Source organism: Saimiri boliviensis, chromosome 1, assembly GCF_048565385.1.
Source record: "Saimiri boliviensis isolate mSaiBol1 chromosome 1, mSaiBol1.pri, whole genome shotgun sequence".
Lineage (NCBI taxonomy): Eukaryota > Metazoa > Chordata > Mammalia > Primates > Cebidae > Saimiri > Saimiri boliviensis.
In genome coordinates this window covers 42,399,510-42,425,271 of record NC_133449.1, presented here as the reverse complement: position 1 = coordinate 42,425,271, position 25,762 = coordinate 42,399,510, and the positions used below count along the sequence as shown (strand labels likewise).

General features: G+C 49.6%; 1 protein-coding gene across 1 annotated transcript; it reads left to right on the top strand.

The window, feature by feature from the left end:
• The first annotated feature begins 1,681 nt into the window (after positions 1-1,681).
• Positions 1,682-25,762, top strand: HAAO (3-hydroxyanthranilate 3,4-dioxygenase). The gene is made up of 10 exons (XM_003926775.2): positions 1,682-1,845; positions 6,126-6,204; positions 11,195-11,278; positions 11,765-11,871; positions 22,339-22,428; positions 22,721-22,764; positions 23,040-23,185; positions 24,941-25,009; positions 25,171-25,253; positions 25,333-25,762. Exons 1-10 carry the CDS (start codon positions 1,766-1,768, stop codon positions 25,409-25,411), a joined length of 861 nt encoding a protein of 286 aa, XP_003926824.1. The 5' UTR covers positions 1,682-1,765; the 3' UTR covers positions 25,412-25,762.

The following is a 25,762-nucleotide window of genomic DNA, read 5'->3' as shown; positions in this document are numbered from 1 at the left end:
GTTACTCCGGATAATCCAGACCTCCAAAATTCTGCTTGTGGCCTTAATAATTCACATTATTTGATTATATCAGTTAAAATACAGAGTACCTATCATTCTTTCCTTTGCACTATGGTAACAGAACATCTGTTGGGCTGAAATCCATTTTTTCTCCTTTTCATGTGAATTCATTGATGCCTTCATCCACCCACTCACCCACCCCTCCACTTAACTAGCACTCAAAGCAAACCTAACACATCTCAGATCCTTGGTGTTTCATGTGTCATTGTTTATGTCTCCTCTGATTACTTGTAGATGAGAAAAATAAAGAAGGTGGTGTGAGTTATTTGGGTGCTAAACGATATTCTAGAAAGAAGTGCTCAGCTAAAATTGTGCTAGACAAATAACTACAAAGAAGGAGAGAGAAAAATGAAAAAGAAAATAGTGGCAGAGAGGAAATGGAGGGATCTCAGTGGGGAATCTGGCTTCTTAGCTGTCTGGGTTTTGATTTTCAGTTGCACCAGGGGAGTCTTTATGTCTGGGATGCTGAGAAAACCAGCCCACGCCAGGCGAGCTGTGAGGGCATGATTTGGAGGCGTTTAGTTTCTTAAACTCTAAAGTCTGGATTCTGGTGTCAGAGGCCTGAGCCATTTTGCTCCTCCCCCACCCGCCAGCTCCCTCTCTACTTCCTTCAGTCTTCCTAAGAATTCTGCGTCCTGCAGAAAGGCAGGTGTCGGATTCCCTCTCCATCCTCCACACCCGCTCAGGTTTCTCCTTCCTCACACCTGCACGCCCAGGCCCAGCGCCCCAGCCCCTCATCCCCAGGATAACTGTTAGAGCCTCTCACACGGGCCTGTCATCATTAGCACCCCGAGATTCCCGAGGGTTGGGACACTGAGGCCAGTGTCTGCATCTGCCAAATTTCTCCCATAGCTGCGTACCAGCTGAGTGTGTTCCTAAGACGCCTAAGGAGCTCTGCACGCGGCTCCGGGTCCACTGCGACGCTGCGCAGAGGACAGCGGCCGCTCTGCCGGGCCTCGGGTGGGGAGGGCCCACGGTCCTGCACTGAGCCCCAGCCCCGCAGCTCGGCTCCCGCACCGCTCCCCTCGCAGACCCCGCCGCGGAGTCTGTCGGCCGCACACTGCAGGTCTGGGGCTCACCCTGAATCCGGACCTGCGGGGACCCCCCGCGCGCGTTCACGCTGGGTGCGCACCGCAGCCCTCAGTGGCCGGGCAGTCATTTCCATTTTCCAGATGCGAAAGCCAAGCCTTGACCCCAGCGCCAGCACCGTGTTCTCAGGCGCTGGGACTTCCAACCCGCGCTCTCTCCCTGTAGTATTTCTGGGGGCCCTCCCTGGGGTTCCCCCCGGGGCGTAGAAGGAAGGACGTCTGGGGACAAGGGCCCACGAAGGGTGTGGATTCTGTGTCCTCCGCCGGGAGCAGGCCTCACCGCCGGCGCCAGTGTGCGGGGCGCCCCGGGACGGGGGCGGAGATCGAGTCCCTGCCCCGCGGAGATCCCGCGGACCCGGTGCCCCAGCGCTGCGGCCACCGCGCTCTCCAGGGCCTGGGATGGAGCGGAGGGCGGCGGGCTCAGACCAAAGTCCACCAGGGGCCAGTGTCCGCAGGCCCCAAGCACCCACCGCGGGGTCGCGGGGGTGGGGTCGCTGGGGTTTGCTCCGCCTTGTGAGCCTGGGGTTCTGGTTAAAAAGGCTGCCGACAGGCAGCTGGGCGGAGCCGCGGGCCTCCCTCCGCTGAGTACAGCGCTTCCAGGAGGCGCCCCGACAGTCATGGAGCGCCTCGTGAGAGTGAGGGCCTGGGTGGAGGAGAACCGGGCTTCCTTCCAGCCCCCGGTCTGCAACAAGCTCATGTGAGTCCTGCACCGTCATGGCCTCCCCCTGCCCTCGCCTCCTCCCTCCCCTCCATCTGCACCCTCACCTTCCAGCTCCGAGTTCCTGGACCCAAAAGCCTGCAGAAGGGAAGCTTCAATCTCTGGGTTCATGGGGGAAGATGGAAACCGCCTGTTCCGGTTCCACCACGTCGGCCTGTTCCTCTTTCTGGTGACTGTGGCCTTGACTTCTGAACAAGGCTGAGATGGCTCTGAGGCTGTGGGAGATGAGATGGCAGGGCGCACCCCTTCTGCTGGGGCTGAGAAAAGATTCCCCAACCCCGAGTGACACTGGCATTTTGGGAAAACTCAGAAGTGTGGGGAGGGTGGTTTTCAAGGCCCCAGAAGTGCACTCGAATGTAGGCCTGGGGGCAGCCTGATTACACACCCCAACCCCTCCCAGAAGCCACAGGCAAAGGGGAAGGCAGAGAATCTGCTCCTTTGGGAAGTTCTTGATTTCTTGCTCTTTCCAGGGCCCCTCTTTGCAGGAACACTTGTGAGCTCGCACGCGCGCGCGCGCACACACACACACACACACACACACACACACACCCCTCACCAGACCCTACCTAGGCTACCTCTGCCTGCAGCACCCAAAAGGGTTGGCTGTCCAGCTGCCATCTTTCTAGGGCAGACATCTCAGGCTCTGCCCTGCCGCACAGTCACCTCCCTCATCCCCCCAGTTCCATGGCTGGCCCTCACATGCCAGCTAGATCAAGGTTCACATTCCCCATTTTTGCTGTGTCCACAGGACATGGTCAGTGGGTGGGACCTCAAACCAGACAGCTGCGATCACTAAACTTCAGCGGGCCCAGGACTATGCCGAGTGCTTTTACCTCATCTTCTCTCATTTTCACAGTAGCGCCATGAGGTGGGATTTTCCTAAGTCACTTTTCCAGTGTCACAGAGTGCCTGTCAGGTAGGCTCTAGACTCAACCCACGGAACAGTTCTACTCCAGAGTCCACTCTCACTCTTGGTCACCATGCAATACCACGTGGCCGATAGTCAATCTCTTCCCCAAAGACCTCTCCTACCACTGCTGTTGCCCGCCAGTCAAATAAGTGCCGTCGCCACGTGCTGTCACCTTTGCCCCCTCCGACCACTTTATCCCTGTCTGCAGTCGCTCTCTCTCAGTCCCCCCACAACTCCCCCTGAGGTCTCATATCCATCTGCCCGGGCCTCTCCCTAGCATTCGATGGTTTGCTGGCATCATTAGTGTTCTTGCTTCTGCTGCACCATGCCCACCTCCACCTTCATCTTTACAAGGCGACCTCCTTGTATGTGTGTCTGTATCTGTGTCCAAATTTCCCCCTTTTAAAAGAACACCAGGCATATTGGATCAGGGGCTCACCTTACTTCAGGGTGACCGCATCCTAACCTAACTACATCTCAAGGACCCTATTTCCAAATAAGGTCACATTCGGCAGGACTGGGTGTTAGGACTTCAACATATACATTTGGGAGGAGGGGTTGCTATTCAGCCCATAGCACCCCTCAGCAAAGTGAGAAGCTGCTGGAGGGTCTGGCCAGAGGAGGGGCAGGTCTGGTTTCTGCATTCTGATTGCTGGGTTGAAAGAGTTCTTGAGTGGACTTATTTAAGAATTCTCTGTATGTATCTAAATTACATCTCAGTGAAGTTGATTTTTGAAAAATAGCAACGTTCCAGGTTTCCCAACACCCCTTAGGCCAAGACCAGACTCCATGGCTGGTCCACCTCCTGGTTCAGCCTTCTCAACATCGCTCCCCAACGTCACCCCCAGTGCTTCTAGTCTCAGAGCCTCCACACCCAGCTCTCCAGGGCACACCCTTCCCCGTCAAGTTCCTCACAGCTTCTCTCCCCTCCTTGAAGCTCTATGTAGCTTTAAGTTCTTTAATCACAGACTATTCCATGACAGCCTCCTCCTGCCCTGCAACCTCACCCACTTTGCAAACATCAGCGCCACAGGTGTGTTTCTGGCTTATTGGGCCCAGCCTCCCAAAAGGGAGGGAAAAAGAAAGAGACTGGCTCTTCCGTCTCGTCCCCATGCCTCCCACCATGGGCTAAAAAACAGCCCACAAGAGAGGACACTCAGAAAGAACCTGCCAGTCTAGGTTTGGGAGCTCAGACCTCCTCCACAGGGGGAGGATGACGGATGGATGATGATGGTGTGGGATAGCCCCTGCATGCATGATGATGGTGTGGGATAGCCCCTGCATGGATGATGATGGTGTGGGATAGCCCCTGCATGGATGATGGTGTGGGATAGCCCCTGCATGCATGATGATGGTGTGGGATAGCCCCTGAATGCATGATGATGGTGTGGGATAGCCCCTGCATGGATGATGATGGTGTGGGATAGCTCCTGCATGGATGATAGTGTGGGATAGCCCCTGCATGCATGATGATGGTGTGGGATAGCCCCTGCATGCATGATGATGGTGTGGGATAGCCCCTCCCCTGCCATTCCATGCCACTGTCATCCATGCAAGCAGCCTCTAGCCTGCTGTGCCCTGTATGAACAAATGATCCAGACCCAGCACCTCCGTTGCTCTGAGGAAAGCCCTTGCCCTTGCCCTCTGTGGCAGGGCCACCTCGGAAGACCCTGAAGTCCCATCCAGACATGTTCCGCGGCTTATTCACCCCGGAGTATACACCCTGAAAAAAGATCATGCTGTGGGGGGTGGGGTGGGTTGTTCTCAGGAGGTGCTGAGGTATTTTTTCCATAAAAAGGTAACACCACACCAACAGCAGAAAGGCTGAGGAGGTTAAGCATGCTTTTGTTCCATAAGCGTGCTTTTGTTCCAAACAGCTGACTAGGTGCCCCGCAGACCCAGTGCCAGCCTGGCAGTTGGGGAGCCTGGGACTTGGCTCAGGTTCAGTCATTCCCTGACTAGGTGACCCTCTCTTGGCTAGTTAAACAGACTGTAAAATAAGAAGGTTGTATTGAGTTTATTTGTGTGTGTTATTTATTTATTTGGGACAGAGTCTCCACTACCCAGGCTGCACTGCAGTAGCGCAATCTTAGCTCACGGCAACCTCCACTTCTCAGGTTCAAGCCATTCTTGTGCCTCAGCCTCCCAAATAGCTGGGATTATAGCTGCCTACCACCAGGCCTGGTAATATTTGTATTTTTAGTAGAGATAGGGTTTCACCATGTTGGCCAGGCAAGTCACAAATGCCTAACCTCAAGTAATCCACCCACCTCTGCCACCCAAAGTGCTGGATTAGAGGCATGAGCCACCAAGCCTGGCTAGGTTTATTTATTTTATCAAACACTTAAATAGTGCTTGCCATATGCTAGGCACTATTCTGAGAGCTTCCAAATATCAATTCATGTATTCTGTTTAAGCTCTGTGAGGTAAAAACTGTCTCTCTGTTTTACACATAAGGTTATTAACATGCCTCAGAGCCTGTGCTTGTTAACATGCCACACTGACTTGACGCTGCCTGAGGCCCCTGCTAGATGTCACCTCTCCTGTATCCACTGAGCCATGCCTCCAGCCAGGGGAGAGTGCAGGGTCCCATAGTCACACCGCATGGGTGACTGGCAGGTCGAGGGTGTTTGGCCCCTGCCCTGCCCATCCCGGGAAGAAGCCTCCAATTTGCTGCTCCCCTGTAATTTGAGATCTCACTCTCTTTTTTTTTTTTTTTTTTTTTGAGATGGAGTTTTGCTCCTGTCACCCAGGCTGGATTGCAATGATGCGATCTCAGCTCACTGCAACCTCCACCTCCCGGGTTCAAGCAATTCTCTGCCTCAGCATCCTCAGTAGCTGGGATTACAGGCACACGCCACCACGCCCAGCTAATTTTTTGTGTTTTTAGTAGAGATGGGGTTTCTCCATGTTGGTCAGACTGGCTTTGAACTCCCAACCTCAGGTGATCTGCCTGCCTCAGCCTCCCAAAATGCTGGAATTACAGGCGTGAGCCACTGTGCCCGGCTGTAATCTCCATCTCAGCCTGGGATCCTGGTTGATGAAGCCATAGATTCATCACCACATCATTCCCCTTGTTGGGTCAGAGGACGTGACGGGGGCATGCAAAGAGGGACAGACACAGACACAATCCCAGAGACGCAGACACAGACACCATCCCAGAGACACAGACACTTAGATGCACACAGGCACGCATGGATGAGAGTGGAGGGACAGGGATAGTGAAGCCAAAACAGGCCTGCTCCTTCTCCCAAGGGTCCTCGGGCTCCCACCTGGCTCCCACAGGACCCCTGCCCTCTTCACTCCTGGGAGATGGTTTAGAACGTCTCCCCCACTTTGTGCATTGCAGGCACCAGGAGCAGCTCAAAGTCATGTTCGTCGGAGGCCCCAACACCAGGAAGGACTATCACATCGAGGAGGGTGAAGAGGTAGGCTTGACTGCTTGACTGCGTCTCCCTGGATCTAGGGCTTCGGGCAAGGAGCCTGGCCCCGCAGGGAGCAGACACTTCCCACAAGAGGGCCAGAGATGATGGGCTGGATGGGGTGGACACGTGGCCGAAGAGTGAAGGAGGCACAACTGCTACCTCCAAGCTGGTGGGCAGGCAGCAACAGCTCGACGGCCAGCACCTCTGCTGGGGGAGCCCCAGGAAACAGCCCACACCCCGAAGGTGAGAGAGGCTCTAGCCATGAGGCATCTTCCCCCTGGATATAGGGGCTGGCCATGCGCAGGGGATACCCTAGTCTCCTCCCCACAAACTTGACAGATTCAACTGGTCTCCCAAATGAGACCAACCTTCGAGGGCACTCCCTTTCTGGTCCCAGGATCCAGGTTCTCCATGAAATTTTCTTTCCTGTGGACAGAGGCAAAGTGCCGGAACACTGTGGGTGAGGGCCGGGCTGTGGGGGTGGCAGAGGGAGCGGGAGGGGCTGAGGGAGGAGGAGCAAGCGGCCGAGGGGTGGGCATGCTAGGGGAGTGCCTGGAGCTGAAGGAGGAGGTGGGGCTGAGTGGCCCTTCCTTAACTAGAGGCTGCAAAACCCATCCGTGGCTGTGTGGCTGGGGCAGGTGGGAGGGGGAAATTTGCCTTGAATCAACTTTTGTACCTTGAAGTTTGGACTGTGTTTCTCTACTCCCCTACCCAAGTAAATAAACAAAAGCAAAATTTAGAGAGAAAGGTGAATCCCCTTAAGGAGAGACACAGAATCTCCTCCGATGGAAAAGGACCAGTAGAGGGGCTCCCCATCCTCTCAGGGAGTCTGATTCTGGGGGGTGCAAGATCAGAGTCCAGCTTGATCAACAGCCTCTGTCCCCATTGAGGGCACGGAGGCCACAGCCAGGGACAGTAGTGAGCATGGGAGAATGACCCATTCAACAAATATTTGCTGAGTGCCTCATGTGTGCAGTGGCACACCCAAGGCTGTGCAGAGGAACTATTGGGCCTGGGCCAGCAGAACCAGTCACCCCTCACCTCTCACCCTCCAGGGGCCCTGCACCACTCCTGGCCACCCCCTTCTTGCAAACACACCTCACTGGAGACTGCTTGCTTGGTGGAAAAAGTCAATGGGAAAATCTAAAACTATATAGGGGATGTATGTGGACCTGGAGTGGCTTTGGTGGGGGAGGCACAGCTGGCTGTGGAGTCTTCCAGGGGCTTCGGCTTTCTCCGTCAGCCCTGGTCCCAGCACCCAGCTCTCCTGTCTCCCTTGGTCTTGGCTTCCCTTCTCCCCTGCTGCCTCTGCCCCATGCCCCATCCCGTAGTTTCTCCAAGCTCAGGTGGCTGAGTGTCCCCTGAGGGATAGCTCATGCCCTGATTCATATGGCAGCTGAGTGATGAGGAGGGCTGGCCAGTGCATGAGTCCTCACTCTGAAGGGACGCTCAGGTGTCTGGGAGGAATCTGGCTGCAGGTGAGCTTGCGACAGAGCTTGGTCCCACCCTGAGGAGGTTTTGGTGGCAGGGTGGTGCCACACTTGGGCAGCCTCTTCTCTGTCCCTGCCTGTCCTCACCCAGCGGGAGCCTGGAGAGACTCCAGACTGTGCTGTAGAAGCAGTGTCCTGAACAGAGAGAAAAGGGGAGCTGCTCAGACCTGGGTTCAAATCTGGCCTCTTACTGAACCCCTTTCAGTAACTTTCCTCCTCATTGAACTCTGCCTCTGCAATAGCGGTCAGGGGACCTCCAGCTTCCTGGCCCAGCCCCCTGCTCCCCAGTGCCACCTACCTCTTAGACTCCACCTCCCTCACTCCTCACACCTACCGCATAGACTCCACCTACCTCACTCCCTTCTTGGGGCGTGCAGGTGGCCAGAGGCAGATGAACTTACATTGGAATTCTTAGCCGCTTACCCGGGATCTTGGATGGGGCATGTCATGTCACCTCTCCGAGCCTGTGTCCTTAAGCACATGGGGACAATGGCCCGGTCTGATGGAAGAATTCAGTGTGCTTAGAGTATGTGCACAGAGCCGGGTGCAGAGTCAGTGCCTGATACGCATTGCTCCTCTACCCGCTTGCCTTTCCACTTGGCCTGCCTGAAAGGCCTTTCCAGGTCAGAAAGCCAGATTCTATTCAATATCTGCCTGAGCCAGTACAGTTAATCTTCTAGCCAGCCCCAGGCCCCCAAACATCATTTACTTCCAAAGTGAGCATAATTCCTTTCAAATTGCCCACAGCTGTTCAGGATTTTCTGCTGTTCAGTGATCTGTGCCTCTGCTCCAGGCCAGGCCTGCCCCTCATCACAGGGAAGGCCTCTGAGCAGGGGACAAGAGCGAGAAAATACCAAGTAGCCTGCCTGGTAAGGGTTTAAATCTGGCCCACAGGATCCCTCCAGACTCCCCTCTCCCAACTTTTCCTTTGCCCCTCCTCCCCTCCCTCATGTGAAAGGACCCTAGACACTAGACACACACACACACACACACACACACACACACACACACACACACACACACTTCCTCCCAGCTTGGGGGGTGGGGGAGGAGAGCATATTGAATTGCTCCCTATAAGAGAACGTGGTAGGTTTGTTATTATTTGTATTAAATAATATTTATGGGGCTTTTGTTTGTTCGTGTTTGTTTTTGTTTTTTAGAGATGGAGTCTCACTGTCACCCAGGCTGGAGTGCAGTAGTGCAATTGTAGCTCACTGCAGCCTCAACTTCTGGGGCTCAAGCAATCCTCCCACCTCAGCCTCCCAATTAGCTGGGGCTACAGGCACATATCACCATACTCAGCTAATTTTTTCTAGTTTTTGTAGGGATGGGCTCTCACCATGTTGCCCAGAATGGTCTCCATTCCTGGCCTCAAGTGATCCTGCCATCTCCCAGAGTGCTAGGATAACAGGCATAAGCCACCACAGCTGGTCTACGGGTTGTTTTAATAATAAAAGCAAATATTGCTCCTTGTAGAAAATACGAGAAATATGGAAAGAAAAATCCTCACCTCATTCATAATCGCACCACACAGAGGGCCGCTGTGCACAGGTTGCCTATGTTATATTCGTTATCGCTACAAACTCAAACCCTGCTGGGTATGATTTTGAATCATTAACATATCTTTTGCATTTTCCGTTTTCCCATTTTATTAACAGTTATTCAAAAACATAGTTTTTAATGGCTGCATAATATTTCATAGTTGAATCTACCATCAAATATTTCCATTTCCCCTATAATGATATTAGCATTACTTTCATGATGAATATTAATAGCTAGAGGCTGATTGAGTGCTTACTATGCATTGGGTACATATGTGTCAAGTATCTCTGGCATCTTCACAGCCATCTTTTGAGTAGACAACTGTCACTTCATAGATGAGGAAACTGAGGCACAGATGGCTAACTGAATTGACCAAGGGCACAGAGCACCCTGGCAGAGCTGAGGGCTTTTAACTATACACTGTGTTAAAAACAGCCTTGCGGCCGGGAGTGGTGGCTCACCCCTGTATTCCCAGCACTTGGGGAGGCAGAGGCAGGCAGATCACAAGGTCAGGAGTTTGAGACCAGCCTGACCAATATGGTGAAACCCTATCTCTACTAAAAATACAAAAATTAACCAGGCATGATGGCGTGCCTCTGTAGTCCCAGCTACTCAGGAGGCTGAGGCAGGAGAATCGCTTGAATTGGGAAGGCAGAGGTTGCAGTGAGCTGAGGTTGCACCACTGCACTCCAGCCTAGATGACAGCGTAAGACTCCATCTCAAAAAAAAAAAAAAAAGAAAAGAAAAGAAAAAAAGCCTTGAATGTACACCATGAGGCAGTATGTCTCTGATTAACTGAGGTCTCATTCCTGAGGTGAAATTACTGAGGTTGTATGGTGAACAGCTATCCGGATTCACCCAGAACTTTCCCAGCTTTAGCACTGAAGGTCCTGCATCCCAAGAAGCCCCACAGTCCCTACAGAAGTGTGAATTGCCAGGGCTCTTCCCGCTCATGGCCAAATTGCCCTTCAGAAGGGTTGAGACTATGTATGCCTAGTGGCAGATGGCAGAGCAACTTTTCTCCGAGTCCCTTGAGCTCAGCTTGCTTTCTCTTAGTGGATGCTGTTGACAACATCCCTTCAACTATTTGGCTGGAGCTTTTAACACCCAGGCAATGTGTGACTGCTGGAGAGAAAACCCGTCTGCCTCCTCCTCTTCCTCCCAATTCCATGGGGTGATCTCAGTAAACATGGGGTAATCTCAGTAAATAAGGGACTTAGGATGGAATCAGAAAAATGCAGTAGGAGCCCCCCAGGAGAGCACAGGAGGTATGTGCTCCCATCCCCCACAATCCCCAACCCATCCCAGGCTGCCAGCATCATCGAGTCCATTTACCCCAGCAACCTCCACAGCTCCACCCCCTGCCAGGGTGTCACCCTGGCCAGAGGCTCCAGAGCCACATACAGCCTTGGGTCTAAGCTGTGGCTCCAGCTGGAGATTAACTAGCTATGTGACCTTGGCCAGTTGATTTTCTCTCTGAGTCTTGGTTTTCCTTCTTTATTTTCTGCTGAATGGGGTTAATGATACTTTTGGAGGTTGCTGTGAAGGTTTCTGGTAGAAAAGGGCCTGGCACAGCCCCTGGCACACAGTAAATGGGTGGGTCCCCTACCTGACTGCTGGGTCACTTGGTTCCCCAGTAAGCATTTCATCTAGCTCCTGCCTGCCAGCCAGGCAACTGCTGTGCATCCTGGGTACCCTGGTCATCACTTGCAAGACATGATCCCATATGTCCCCAGCACTCCAGTCCATGGCATGCGTCAGGGAGACAGGCCTCAGGACAGAAGTGATGGAGCTGCCCATCAACTCTAAGGCCTTCAGAAAGTTTGTCAGGTTTCCTGGTCAGACTTCAGGAATTCTGGGCAGTGGCCAAGGACCTGGAAGAGAAATTCAGGAATTTCCTAGGCAGTAGCCAAGGACCTGGAAGAGAAAGGGAGGGTCCAAGCCTCTTTCCTGTCCCACAGGTATTTTACCAACTGGAGGGAGACATGGTTCTCCGAGTCCTGGAGCGAGGGAAACACCGGGATGTGGTCATTCGGCAGGGAGAGGTGAGGCCAGATCCCAGCAGGGTGGGGAGAGAAGGGCGGCCACAACTGGAATCCGCTCTGTCCACTTCTCCTGGCCCCGGCTGAGGTCTTGTCCTCCCTACCTTTTCCTGCCCTCTACACCCTCTCCTGCCTACCTGCCCCTTCCCATCCGCCCTCTTCCCCATCCTCCCCCTTCCCATCCTCCCTCTTCCCCATCCTCCCCCTTCCCATCCTCCCTCTTCCCCATCCTCCCTCTTCCCCATCCTCCCTCTTCCCCATCCTCCCTCTTCCCCATCCTCCCTCTTCCGGGCTGCCCCATCCTCAGCACAGTCCAATATTCCCTCTGGTTCCCCGGTGTAGAGGTTGGACAGAGAAGAGGGACCAGGGTGGACGAGCAGCACCCCCCTGCTGCCTGGGAGTCAGCTGGGGACGCCCAGGATGTTGGAGGCGCTGAGTGCTCCACGAGGGATGGCAACCTCACTGTGCGTCTTGTCTCTACCACTGCAGATATTCCTCCTGCCTGCCAGGGTGCCCCACTCACCACAGAGGTTTGCCAACACCGTGGGGCTTGTGGTTGAGCGGAGGCGGCTGGAGACCGAGCTAGATGGGCTCAGGTAATTCTGTCTGGAGCGCTGGGGTAGAGAAAGGGCAAGCAGCAGAGGCGCGCAGCTCCAAACTGCAGTTGAAAAAATCCTATACAGACTCAAGAAAGCACTTCCTGGCCACTAAGTGGACAGGAGGGCTTCGCAGCAGAGGCAGTGGAGAGCCTAGCCTATCTTTGTTGGCTGATGGTGGAGGGGTAGGGTGGGGTGGATTCTGTTCTCTGTGACCCCCTGGAGCCCACACAGCCTGATGACCTTTGGCTGAAATCAGAATCTGTGCTTTCTGCATGAGGTTGTTAATCCTGAAAATTCGAAACAGGTCTCAGTTAATTTAAAAGTTTATTTTGCCAACGTTGAGGACATGTGCCCATGACACAGCCTCAAGAGAGCCTGATGACATGTGCCCAAAGTGATCAGAGCACAGCTTGGTTTTTTACATTTTAGGGACACATGAGATACCAATCAACATACTTAAGATAAACATTGGTTCCATCTGGAAAGGGGAGACAATTCAAACCAAAGGTGGGAAGACTCAAAGTGGGAAGGAGGCTTCCAGGTCACAGATAGGTAAGAGACAAATGGTCTCTTTAAGCTAAAGGTGATTTTGGGGGCCCAAGATATTTTCCTTTCACATTTCCCCCTTTTCTTTTTAAAAATCTTTTGGAGAAAGCATTTTAGAAGAAATTGAGTCTCTGGTCCCAGGTTTTGTCTGACCTCTCATGGCTAGGATGGTTTATTCACAGAGGAGTAGGTTCCAAATTATTAGGAAAGTTCATTTTTAGAAAGTTATGAAGTCTCATGTCTTACAAAGAGAAAATAGGGGGAGGAAGGGAGAAAAATAACAACAAACAAAAGAACAATCCTGGAAAATTGACATAGGCCACATTACTCTGAAGTCTATACATCAGTAGGCAGGTATGAAAGTTGCTTAGGTACTAAATAGGTTGCTGATATTTTCTTCTTATGATTAAGTTGTCTAGCTTCAGTTCTCAGGGCTTTAAGAAAGCACAGCTTAGTTTTCAGTGACTCTAAGTTGGGGGGAAAAAAAGAAGGAAAAAAATTGAAAACATTATTTTGAAGACTTGTAGCCAAGAAAAATTAGAATTCAGTCCAAATGGCAGAAAAATGATAAAGATTGAAAAGCTTTAGGCAAGACTAGAAGCTAAAGACAGATGTACTATAGTTTTCAAAACATAATTTTTCTCTCTAGTTTCCCATTTTTACTAAAGACAAATCAGGGTAGGATTGATTTTCTTTATTATACTTGGCCTAATTATTTATATACAGTGCAGCCAGAATAATTATTTTTAATAGGCTTTTAAATTGGCTCTGATAGAACTTTATTCCATAGAAAGAATCTCAGACCTTTTTTTAAAGCCAAACCTAGCCATGTATATGTGCTATTAAATACCTATGAGCTGGGTGATCCTGTTGAGGTTACACAGTAAACTTGGGGCTTCTGGGCCTGTCAGAGACAGGACTTTTACTTATCAGAGGTCAGGAACCCTGTATAAGGAAGGTATGAGGCCAGTTTTCCCAGGGATTTTTTATTGGCTTGGTTCCTCAGAGGAAAGCACACCATTTCAGTCAAAGCCTTGATAAAATAACCAGTTTCTCCAATTGTGTCCTGTCGCAAAACGAAAACAGTCTTACTGCACTTATGCACATGACTGTATTGCCATAAGTTAAGAATACTCACAAATAGTTTCCAAATTCTGGAGAAATCAGGTAGAGAGAAACAAATATGCTTCAAATTTTGTTCATAGGAGTATACGAAATTGTTAAAAGCTGTCAATAGCACAAAACAAAAGTTTTCTTGACTCTGAAAAAAACAAAAATGAAAACAAAGAATTAGCAACATTTAAAGCAAAAATAAAAAAGACTACTTTAGTCTTCTATGAGTTCAGTTTACACAGTTAACTCCTGTTCTGCTTGATATTCATAAACATTTCAGCTCTCCATGAGAGTCCTGAAAGTTTTTCTTCTCTATTCTAATGTCACAATTTCCAGGGTTATCAGAAACCTGTGTTTAGGAACACGTGCTAGAGTTCTATAGCTGATTGTGCCACTGCACTCCAGCCCAGGTGACAGTGTGAGACTCTGTCTCAAAAAAAAAAAAAAAAAAAAAAAAAAAAAAAATTAGCAGGATTTGGTATTTTTTTTAGACTTTTAGACCCAGGAGTCAAAGCCCTGTGACTTAATGTCACAAGGACATTAAAAGCACATACAGAGAGATTTAATAACCTTAATTTTAAACATGTGTAATAACCTTAATTTAAAAAAAAAATTAATCTCAGTTTTTTTCCTAAAACAATTGCCCATAGATGACAAAAAGTTTTAAGGCAGCCATAGTCAAGGCACAATTGGCAAGAAAATTTGTTACCTCTGTAACACATAATAATGTAATATAATTATAATTACTACTGATGATGCACACTAAGTTTTATCAAAATTATAGGAGTTTCCCATAATTTTGGAATACATACTAATAAGATATTTATACAAATACAGCCCAAAGAAAACCAAATACCATTTCATATTTGACAATGTTTCCTGTATAATTTTTATACCAAAGAAGCCAAACTATGTCATTTTTGGACTTCAGGGAACCTATATCTTTTTTTTTTTTTTTTTTTTGAGATGGAGTTTCGCTGTTGTTACCCAGACTGGAGTGCAATGCGGCTCACTGCAACCTCCGCCTCCTGGGTTCAAGCAATTCTCCTGCCTCAGCTTCCCGAGTAGCTGGGAGTACAGGCATGCACCACCATGCCCCGCTAATTTTTGTATTTTTAGTAGAGATGGGGTTTCACTTTGTTGACCAGGATGGTCTCGATCTCTTGACCTTGTGATCCATCCACCTCAGCCTCCCAAAGTGCTGGGATTATAGGCGTGAGACACCACACCCGGCCGGAACCTAATATATTTACGAATTAATTAGGTAAGAAAAAGACATGATTTATCATTTGATTTTGGAAAGTTTGTTAAATATTAAAATTTTAAAACTCTTGACATAATAATATAGGATCATTCATTTAACTAAAGTAATAACTCAAGGATTTCAAAAAAGGCAAAAACCTTCATTCTTTGAGAGGAGACTTAATGTTCCAAACAATAAGCTCTAATAAAAACAGCTTGAAACTAATTAACTATATTTTTCAAAATTATATGTTGACAATAAAATATAACTTTCATAAGCCTTTCATAAACTTTACTTAGGATTCAGTTAATGCTTCAAGAAAACCTTGTTTATCTGACATGGGGGCCCATATGCTGGTCCTGCATCAGTGTGCCTTTGACATTAATGACTAATTTATAGAGAAACTGAACTTATTTTTTTGTTTTTTTGAGATGGAATTTTACTCTTGTTTCCCAGGTTGCAGGGCAATGGCACAATCTCAGCTCACTGCAACCTCTGCCTCTTGGGTTCAAGCAATTCTCTTGCCTCAGCCTCCCAAGTAGCTGGGATTACAGACATGTGCCACCATGCCCAGCTAATTTTGTATTTTTAGTAGAGATGGGGTTTCACCATGTTGGTCAAGCTGGTCTCAAACTCCTGACCTCAGATGATCCACCTGCCTCAGCCTCCCAAAGTGCTGGGATTATAGGCATGAGCCACTGCACCCAGTGAGAAACTGAACTTATTTTATCTCTCAAAATTGGTGCTTACAATCTCCCATGCCCACCTCTTCCATGATCATCCCTGGGCCTTGAGGAGTCGAATAGCTTATTTATGTCCCTGTGTTTCAGGAATGCAGTTTTCTTTGATTTGCATCTTCTACTGGGCCTGAAGATGGGGCTTTAATTGCTGTTAGTGTTTAAAATTTAGCAGGACTTGGCCAGGCACAGCGGTTCACGCCTGTTGGGAGCCCAAGGCAGACAAATCACGAGGTCAGGAGTTTCAGACCAGCCTGGCCAACATGTTGAAACCCCATTTCTGTAAAAATATAAAAAATTAACTGGGTGTGGTGGCAGGTGCCTGTAATTCCAGCTACTCAGGAAGCTAAGGCAGGAGAATTGCTTGAACCAGGAGGTGGAGGTTGCAGTGAGCTGAGATTGTGCCACCGCATTCCAGCCCAGGTGACAGTGTGAGACTGTTTCAAAAAAAAAAAAAAACAAAAAATTAGCAGGACTTGGTGTTCTTTTTAGACCCAGGAGTCAAAGCCCTGTAACTTAATGTCACAAGGACATTAAAAGCACATACAGAGAGATGTAACCTTAATTTTAAACATATGTAATAACCTTAATTTTTTTAAAAAAAATTTAATCTGTTTTTTTCTAAGCAACCCAAAACTTAATAATAATATGACAACTTGATCATATAAAAGCGTTTGCTGTAAAATTATAACTGAGACAGTGAAAAAGATTTGACCTAACTGACTCCATCTGGCTTCTAACCTCCAAGCTGTGCTTGTCCATTTCTGGGTATAGGTTGAACTAACTTTGGGAGGAATTTAGTTTAGTTAATTAGAGCCCCTTTTTATATTTTCAGCAGTGAAACGTGTACACAACACATACATAGATGTCTTAGGCATGCCAATAGAGGAACATCTTATACATTCATAAAAAAAATATATTTTTTCCTGTCTTAGACTTTCAGATTCTTTTTTTTTTCTTCTTCTTCTTTTTGAGATAGAATCTTGCTCTGTCACCTGAGCTGGAGTGGAGTGGCATGATCTCAGCTCACTTCAACCTCTGCCTCTCAGGTTCAAGCGATTCTCCTGCCTCAGCCTCTCAAGTAGCTGCAATTACAGGTGTTCGCCGCCACCACCCAGCTAATTTTTTGTATTTTTAGTAGAGATGGGATTTCACCATGTTGGCCAGGCTGGTCTCGAACTCCTGACCTCAGGTGATCCACCCACCTGGGTCTCCCAAAATGCTGGGATTACAGGTGTGAGCCACCATGCCTGGCCAGACTTTCAGATTCTGGATAAACTGTTTCACAACCATAGGCAGTTGTCAGCTAAATAGCATTAAAGTTGCATATTAAAGGAAACAACTCAGGTGAAAATTAAATAGCAAAATTTACCTGATAAGGTACAGATAGAAGAAGTCTGATTGTGCTCAAGGGAGATTAAAGATGGATGCCAAGTCAAACATAAAATTATAGAAATCTGTCATAGGATGGTTTAAGGAGACCAATTTTATTTAGATAGGGACTACCTTTTTTTTTTTTTTTTTTTTTTTTTTGAGACGGAGTTTCGCTCTTGTTACCCAGGCTGGAGTGCAATGGCGCGATCTCGGCTCACCGCAACCTCCGCCTCCTGGGTTCAAGCAATTCTCCTGCCTCAGCCTCCTGAGTAGCTGGGATTACAGGCACACGCCACCATGCCCAGCTAATTTTTTGTATTTTTAGTAGAGACGGGGTTTCACCATGTTGACCAGGATGGTCTCGATCTCTCGACCTCGTGATCCACCCGCCTCGGCCTCCCAAAGTGCTGGGATTACAGGCTTGAGCCACCGCGCCCGGCGGGACTACCTATTTTTTAACTGGATCTCTGAGCTCTGGGTAGAGCCCACACTGAATTCGGGGTCTCCAAAAAGGGAGAATTATTATGAGTTTACACCACACGATGCTTTTACAGTGCACTTAAACAATTTTTTTAGACAAATACATTTCTAACTGTCTAAACCACACTCTTGCTTAAAACCTCAAGAGTAAGAGTAACCTCTGTTGCAATAACCTATTTTAGTCAAAACAACAACAACAACAACAACAACAAACAGATAACACAATATAAAAGTAAGTAGTTTAAGATCTGAGACCAACTTATCTTTTTACATTCTTGGGGTTCCATAAGGAAAAACAGGTTTCTCCCCACAAAAAGAGTCTAGCACCTTCTTCATTTCTTTAAGAAACACCAGGCTTCTATAAACTATCTCATGCAGCAGAGGGTGTAAGAGAAAGGAGAGACAGTAGAAGTAAATGAAGAAAACAGAATTCAGTCACACACACACACACACACACACACACACACACACACCTTGGATGTTAGCTTTTAATTAAGCTGACTCTTAACCATTGAGCTCCTTTTAAAAATCTTTTTAAATCTCATTACCATATTTCAGCTAGAAAAGATGCTGCTATTTCAAAATTACAGCATTGCTCTATCAGTTTTGCCTAGCTAGCAAAAGGTGGCCTTTTATGCAAATAAAGCCCCTTAGCAGTCAAAACAAAACAAACTTTCCTTTTTTTTTTCCTTTTGTTCCTCGTTTTTCTCCTCACACCATCCCACTTTTTTTTTTTTCCTCTTGAGATAGAGTCTTGCTCTGTCACCCAGGCTGGAGTGCAGTGGTGCATTCTCAGCTCACTGCAACCTCTGCTCCCAGGTTCAAGCAATTCTCCTTTCTTAGTCTCCCAAATAGCTGGGTTTACAGGTGCATGCCACCACCCCCCAGCTAATTTTTGTATTTTTAGTAGAGATGGGGCTTTCACCACGTTGGCCAGGCTGGTCTCGAACTCCTGACCTTGTGATCTGCCCACCTGAGCCTCCCAAAGTGCTGGAATTACAGGTGTGAGCCACTGTGCCCGGCCCTTTATGTGTATGTGGGGGTGAGGGGGTGGGGGGAAATTTAGCCACTCCAGAGGCCTTGCTCCCCATAATTAGGAACTTCTTTCAGATTTGATCAAGTCAGATATTGCCGATCAAACCCAATGGGAAAAGACTGAAACAACAACAAAACAGAAACAAACAACAACAAAAAACAGTCAAACAAAACAAACGATGGCACAGCTTATGTGATTTCTGAGCACTCTAATGGTAAGGACAGATTCAGAGCAGCTGTTTGTTAACTTTAGCTAAGACAAACCCCCAATTCAGCTACTTACCTAGGGATGGGTCTCAGCCTCAAGACAGCTCTCTACCATCTTAGAAGCAGAAAAAAACCTCATCTTCCCTATTGGAAGCGAGCTCAAACTCCATAAAGGAGTTGCCTGCCTTCCATTGTCATGGAAGCAGGAAAACTTGCCTTCCTTGTTAGAAACAAGCAAAACTCCAAAAACAAAAAAAGCAGGGGGGAGTTGTAGAGCAAAATAAACTTTAGATCTCCACCAAATTTGGGGAGATCTGGGATTGTCTGGAGTGGGTGGTCCCAGACCTCAGCAAATTGTTCTATTGGTTTGAGCCATAAAGTTAACTCACCCTGGTACCAAGCACCGTTAGGAGATTTGTCAAAGGTCAGGGGCACCACCACTCAGAATCCCTCTGTGGTTACCAAAATGTCAACTCCAAAAATTTGAGACAGATCTGAGTTAATTTAGAAAGTTTATTTTGCTAGGGTTGAGGACTTGTGCTCGTGACATACCTCAGAAGGTCCTGTTGACGGGTTGGTTTTATACATTTTAGGGAGACAGGCGACAGCAACTAACATATGTAAGATGAACATTGGTTAAGGTGGGACAACTCAAAGCAAAAGCCGGTAACTGAAAGCAGGGAGGCCTGCAGGTCACAGGTAGATAAGAGACACGTGGTTGCATTCTTTTGAGTTTCTGATTGTCTCTCCAGAGGAGGCAATCAGATATGCATTTATAACGATGAGCAGGGGGGTAACTTTGAATAGAACTGGGGGCAGGTTTGCCCTAAGCAGTTTGCAACTTGACGTTTCCCTTTAGCTTAGGGATTTCAGGGCCCAAGATATTTTCCTTTCATTTGGTCTTCTGGGAGGAATGGGATGGGGAAAGCGGGCCGGAGGGGTGCCAAAGTCAAACCCACCTGCCAGTTCTGTCTGGCAGTGCAGACAGAACTGCTGCTTCTCTCCAGAGTTTAGTGTCGGCCAGTGCCTCCCTCAGCTGGTTTCTTTACCCCCAGCTCATTCCACAACACGCATTGACATCTGGGTGGCACTTGCTATGTGCCAGATGCCTGGCTAAGGACTTTGCATGTATTTATTCATGGAATCTTCCCAAAGATCCTATAGGGTAGGAACTGTTATCACAAAGAAGGTCAAGTTGCTAAAGCGTAACTTGCTAGATCTGGCATTATAGAGAAATATGGAGTTAGGGCCAGGATGGTATAGAGAGGAGTTCGAGTCAATACCCAAGAGGGGAAGCACACAGGCCCTGCTGTCCACACTCTGATTTGATAGCTGGGGTTCTCATTTGGTTCTGATCAGTTACCCAATTCTTTTTCTCTGAAAGGAGGAAGCAGCTTATTGCTCAGGAAAACAGATTTTCCAAAAGCTAAACGGTGTTTTTGTTTGGCTAAGGTTTTTTGTTGTTGTTGTTGCTGTCGTTGTTTTTGATACAGGGACTTACTCTGTTGCCAACCCTGGAATGCAGTGGCATGATCATTGTTTATTGTATTTTTTAACTAAAAAAAATTCAAGTTTCCCATCGGGTTACCAGGATCAGGATACTTTCACCCACGTCTTCTGTTATAATAGGCATTTAAAAAATACTTGTTTTTCTGATTGTCAAAGTCATACACATTCATTCTCAAAATCTGAAAAAGTACAGGAATGCAAAGTGAACAAAATTAAAATTACTTGTTACTAAAAGGATAAATTTGATGGTATGTGAATTTTATTTCAAGAAAACAAAATAATAAAAAAGAAAACAAAAAAAATTGTCATGCCACCAATGAAACCTAAACTTCCATCTTGTCCTATTTCTATGCATATCTACATCCTTTGTTACTTAAAAGAAACTCATGAGTATTTCTTTTTTTTTTTTTTTCTTTCCAAGAAGTCTTACTCTGTCACCTAGGCTGGAGTACAGTGGTGCAATCTTGGCTCACTGCAACCCTCGCCTCCCAGGTTCAAACGATCCTCCTTCCTCAGCCTCCCGAGTAGCTGGGATTACAGGCACACACCACCATGCCTGGCTAATTTTTGTATTTTTAGTAGAGACAGGGTTTCACCACGTTGGACAGGCTGGTCTCAAACTCCCAACCTTGAGTGATCCACCCACCTTGGCCTCCCAAAGTGCTGGGATTACAGGTGTGAGCCACCGCATTCGGCTGAGTATTTCTTACACTATTAAATCTTTTCACAAAATGTTAGTGGCTGCATAATTACTGCATAACTGTCTGTTGCAGAGACAGACACGTGGCCTTATCCTCTAGAAAAAATTTCTCACAAGGGACTTTAAGATAGGGAGTCTGATGGAGAGGATGGTGTCCTCAGTATCATTTTACAGCAAATTCAATAACACATTTTATCTGGCTGCTTTTGACCTTTAATAAAAGCCAGGGACTCAACATTAAAATGCCACTCCAAAGGCAGTTCCCGGAGGGCATTGCTGTCCAGTTATGAAGCTTTCCGGTGGCCAGCTCCATCCCAGGATAGCATTTAGGCTGCCAGGTGGGTGGCTGCACTGTGTGTCTGTAAAGCGTCTCCCATCAGCTGGACCACATCTCTTTTTCAGCAGGAGCTGAAGAGCAGACAGAGCTGACCTGGCCCCCGGAGCTGGGCTTGGGCATTCAGTTCACAGACGCTCCTGGCACCAGCCACGTGCTGCACACACAGGGGCCTGGGGCCCATTTAGCCTGCCAGGTGCTCCTCAGGCCGGGGAAGCAGCTCACTGAGCCAGGCTGGGGGCTGGAGTGGGCTTTAGGGGTCTACTCGAGGCTGTATGCACATGCACATGGGCCTTACCCCAGAAAAGAGGTCCAAAGCTTTGCTCCAACTCCCAAAGGCAACCATGACCCTGAAAGGAAAAGAACGCCATAACTGGGAGTCATCTGCATGTTGGCTTCTTTCTTTCTTTGTATTCATTTTTGAGACAGAGTCTTGCTCTGTCACCCAGGCTGGAGTGCAATGGCAAAATCTCAGCTCGCTGCAACCTCCACTTCCTGGGTTCAAGCAATTCTTCTGTCTCAGCCTCCCAAGTAGCTGGGATTACAGGCCCCTGCCACTATGCCTGGCTTTTTTTTTTTTTTAATAGAGACTGGGTTTCACGATGTTGGCCAGTCTGATCTCAAACTCCTGACCTCAAGTGATCCACCCGCTGCAGCCTCCCAAAGTGCTGGGAGTATAGTCATGAGCCACGGCACCCAGCTCTGTTGGCTTCTTAAGTGTCTGTGCACTCTGACCTAGAGCACTGCAGGAGCAGAGCATCCAGCTGCTGGCCCTGGTTTCAGGCTCAGCCTCAGCTTCCTTTTTGGGAAAAACAAAAGCACTGCAATTAGATGCTCTCTAAGTGTCTAAGATTGTCTTGAGACTGGCCTGCTTCCACCTACAGGCTGTGTAATCCCTGCCACATTGCTCAGCTTCTCTGAGCCTTAGAGTTCCATCTGCTTTGTCTAGTTTTGGGAACCGGAGAGAGCCATGTGAATTCTGCAGATAGTAGCCCTCTCAGGGGGTGCACGTGTGCTTCTGAAGAGCAAGGTGTAAGTGACCAGTGACCACTAGGGTGTGCTAACAGGGGTGGAACAGACAGCTGGGCTCTGCAGGGACTTCCACAAGCAGAGCCAGGCCTGAGTGAGGCTGCCCTGAAGCCATCCAGAGGGGGACAGCAGGGTTGCCTGTCCTCTGCTCTGGCAGGTACTACATGGGGGACACCGTGGACATCCTGTTTGAGAAGTGGTTCCACTGCAAGGACCTCGGCACGCAGTTGGTCCCCATCATCCAGGAGTAAGCCCCCAGCCCAGCCCCTGCCCCTTGCTTTCCTGGGGCTCTGCATCAGCACCTGATGGCCTGGGAGAAAGTCTCCCCTCCCAGGATGGGGAGCCTGGCCCAGAGGGCCCACTGGGGAGGGGGAGGGGCAGCAGCGCGGGGCTGGGAGGGAAAGGATGGGAGACACACAGTTGTGTGAGGACCCCATGAGTGTGTGTGCACCTGACCATGAGTATGGTGTATGTGCGTGTCACTGGCCACTCCAATGGGAGTGCTGTCCACTCCTGCCCCTCCCTCTTCATCCCTGCAGGTTCTTCAGCTCTGAGCAGTACAGAACAGGAAAGCCCATCCCTGGTGAGGCCACTGGGAACCTCCCTTCTTCCCTCCCTCACCTTCCAAAATAGGATGGGTGTTGGTCCAGGGGACTGGGGAGTGTCTTTTTGAATACTCTGTCCAGTCCTCAAGGTACTGAGATGGGAGCCAATGGTACCCTACATGGCTGCTTGATCACTGAGCTGGATCCAGAGCCTGTTCTGGCAATGGAGACCTGGGGCCCCTGGGAACTGGCCCGCTGGGGCTGGGTGAGCTGGGTCCTAAGGACACTGACTAGAGTCATGCTGTGGGTGCAGACCAGCTGCTCAAGGAGCCACCATTCCCACTGAGCACACGATCCGTCATGAAGCCCATGTCTCTGAAGGCCTGGCTGGACAGCCACCGCCAGGAGCTGCAGGCGGGCACACCACTTAGCCTGTTCGGGGACACCTATGAGACCCAGGTAATGCAACCTGGGGCACCTGGGGCATCCTCCCAGCAGCCCTGGAAAATGGGAACCAATCTCTCTCACGGCCCGTCCCCCCACACACACACACAACCCCACATTTCAGAGGTTGCAGGCATGAGCATAGGCCCTGGGGCTCCCTCCCTGACTCAGCGGGCGCCGGCTTTGCTGTGAGCGGAGGTCTGTGGAGGCTGCATGGTCCCAAGCAATTTTAAGATCTGAATTCGCTTTGAGAGTTGGAGGTTCCCCCACTCCCTGACAGCTTCCTGAGGGTCTGCACTTTTCCCCTTGCTGGGAATTCCTGAGCCTTCAGCCAGTCACAGCCTTGGAAGCCAGAAGGGAGAGAGTTGTTTGGGAGTGAGGGTTGGGTGAAGAGAGAGATTCAAACAAAGCTTTCTTTCATTCCACATTTACTAAATGCCTGTTATGTTTCAGGCTTTAGTGGGAGAATAACATAGAGTCTCTACCTTAAAGAATATATAGTTTGTTCAAAGAAATGGACAAGTTAATCAACATTGCCACAATCATGTGATAAAGTATTGATAGAAAAGCTATAGGAAGCTATAGAAGGATAAAGGAGGAAGCCAGGCTGAAAGGGAAGTCAAGGAAGGCTTCCTGGAGGAGGTGATGTGCATGTTCCATTTTAAAGCTAGTGTAGTTTATAAAATAAAGAAAGGGAGGGGGAGAGAACATTCTAGGTGAGGGAGAAGCATGAGCAAAGGCATGGAGGCTTGAAACAGCCTGAGAGTAGCTGAACTTGGCAAGAGGCAGGGCTGGGGAGTGGGAGTACAAGTGTGACCGGTGGACTGTGGAGCAGCAGGCAGGGCCCAGGTCCTAGTAGGTCTGCTGGGCTAGGCCAGGTAGGAGGACTTGTCCTAGAGACAATAGCGTTCCATGCAAGTGTTGAAGCAGGGGAGTGACAGGCGAGAGTGATGTTTCAGAAAGGTCGCTCCGTACCATTCGTGGGGATGAGGCTGGGAGGACAGGAGTGTGCGGGGAGACCTGCAGGAGGCTGGTGTGCACCTGCGCTTTGCGGCTTGCCACTGGCGCATCCCATGGGCTTTCAATTAGTCAGTCTGTGAAGGGATGCTCATGGCTACAGGCTCCCCTTAAGAGGCGTGGCCTGCTGCTCTTGGATACCAGGGACGTGCTGAGCTTACACAGGGCTGCAAGAACATGCACACATGGCACAGTGCCACTCAGCCCTGCACCCCACCTCCGTCATACGCTGCTCTCACCTGCTTCGGTTTACATGAATGAATATCCACTGAGTCCCTCTCTGGGCCGGCAGGAGTGTGGCCCCACACAGTGGCTGTGGGCTTCCAGACCGGCGCATGTCAGAGAGGCCTCAGCCTCGCCCTCCTTGTTCCCTCCTCCTCCTGAGGCCAGACTTATAGCGTCTCAGGAGAAAGGGAGGTGGCACCCTCTGGGAAGCTGGTGTAAATGTGTCCCTAGTGAGCCCTGGTGGGCGTTCCTTCACATGGGCACACATCAGAGGGACCACAGGTACACTGCACATGAAAGGCAGGCATGTGTGATCCCAAATGCTTATCGCAGTGGCGGCCACAGGGAGGCCTGCAGCCCGGGCAGCCTTCCTCTCCACGTCCCGGCCTCTGCTCAGCACATGGTGAGGGGGCTGTTTTATGGGCCCCAACCTTGCTCCAAGCAGGCCCGGTGTCTGGGGGCCAGGTTCAAGACCATCTCCCATGTGGGGCAAGAAGCACCAGAAGTTTCTTTTTCACCTCCCACCAGGTGATCGCCCATGGACAAGGCAGCAGCGAAGGCCTGAACCAGAATGTGGACGTGTGGCTGTGGCAACTGGCAAGTGGGGCCCAGGGACAGGGTTGCAGAAGCCCCTGCCGGGGGCATCAGCCTGGACCCTGGGCAGCCTGTTCTTGGGCCTTCGGGCCCACCAGCCTCAGACCTTCCCCCAGGTGTTGAGTCCCAACACCCTCCATGTGATTCTCTGCTCCTCTTTCCAGGAGGGCTCCTCGGTGGTGACAATGAGGGGACAGCGCCTGAGCCTGGGACCAGAGGACAGCCTCCTGGTGCTAGCTGGGACCTCGTGAGTATGTGGGGAGGGCTTCCTCTGGGATCCTCAGGACCCAGCTCTGTCTGAGCCCTGCTCATCTGTGTGTCCACAGGTATGCCTGGGAGCGAACACAAGGCTCTGTGGCCCTGTCTGTGACGCAGGATCCTGCCTGCAAGAAGCCCGTGGGGTGACCCCCTTGCCATGGCCCGAAGCAGCCACAGGTGTGCCAAGCACCCTCTTGAGTGCCATCCCCACTAAACAACTCTCCCAGCCCCCACTGCTTCTCCGTGAACCGCTGCTTGTGCCCCTCACGGACCTGGACATGATCGTCAACCGCCCTCCTGCCCTTCTCAGCCCAGATGCCATGCCCCTGGGGGGGTAGCAGCTCCCCATCTTCTCTGGCAGTCTCACCCTACTGCCTTGCCAGCCTTTCCAGGCAGTCTACTCCCTGCCCAGCTCCTGCCCATTCCTCTGTCCCTACAGACTTTGGGCAGCACCTCCCCACCAAGAAGGCCCTCAGTAAATGTTTCCTGGTGAACAAA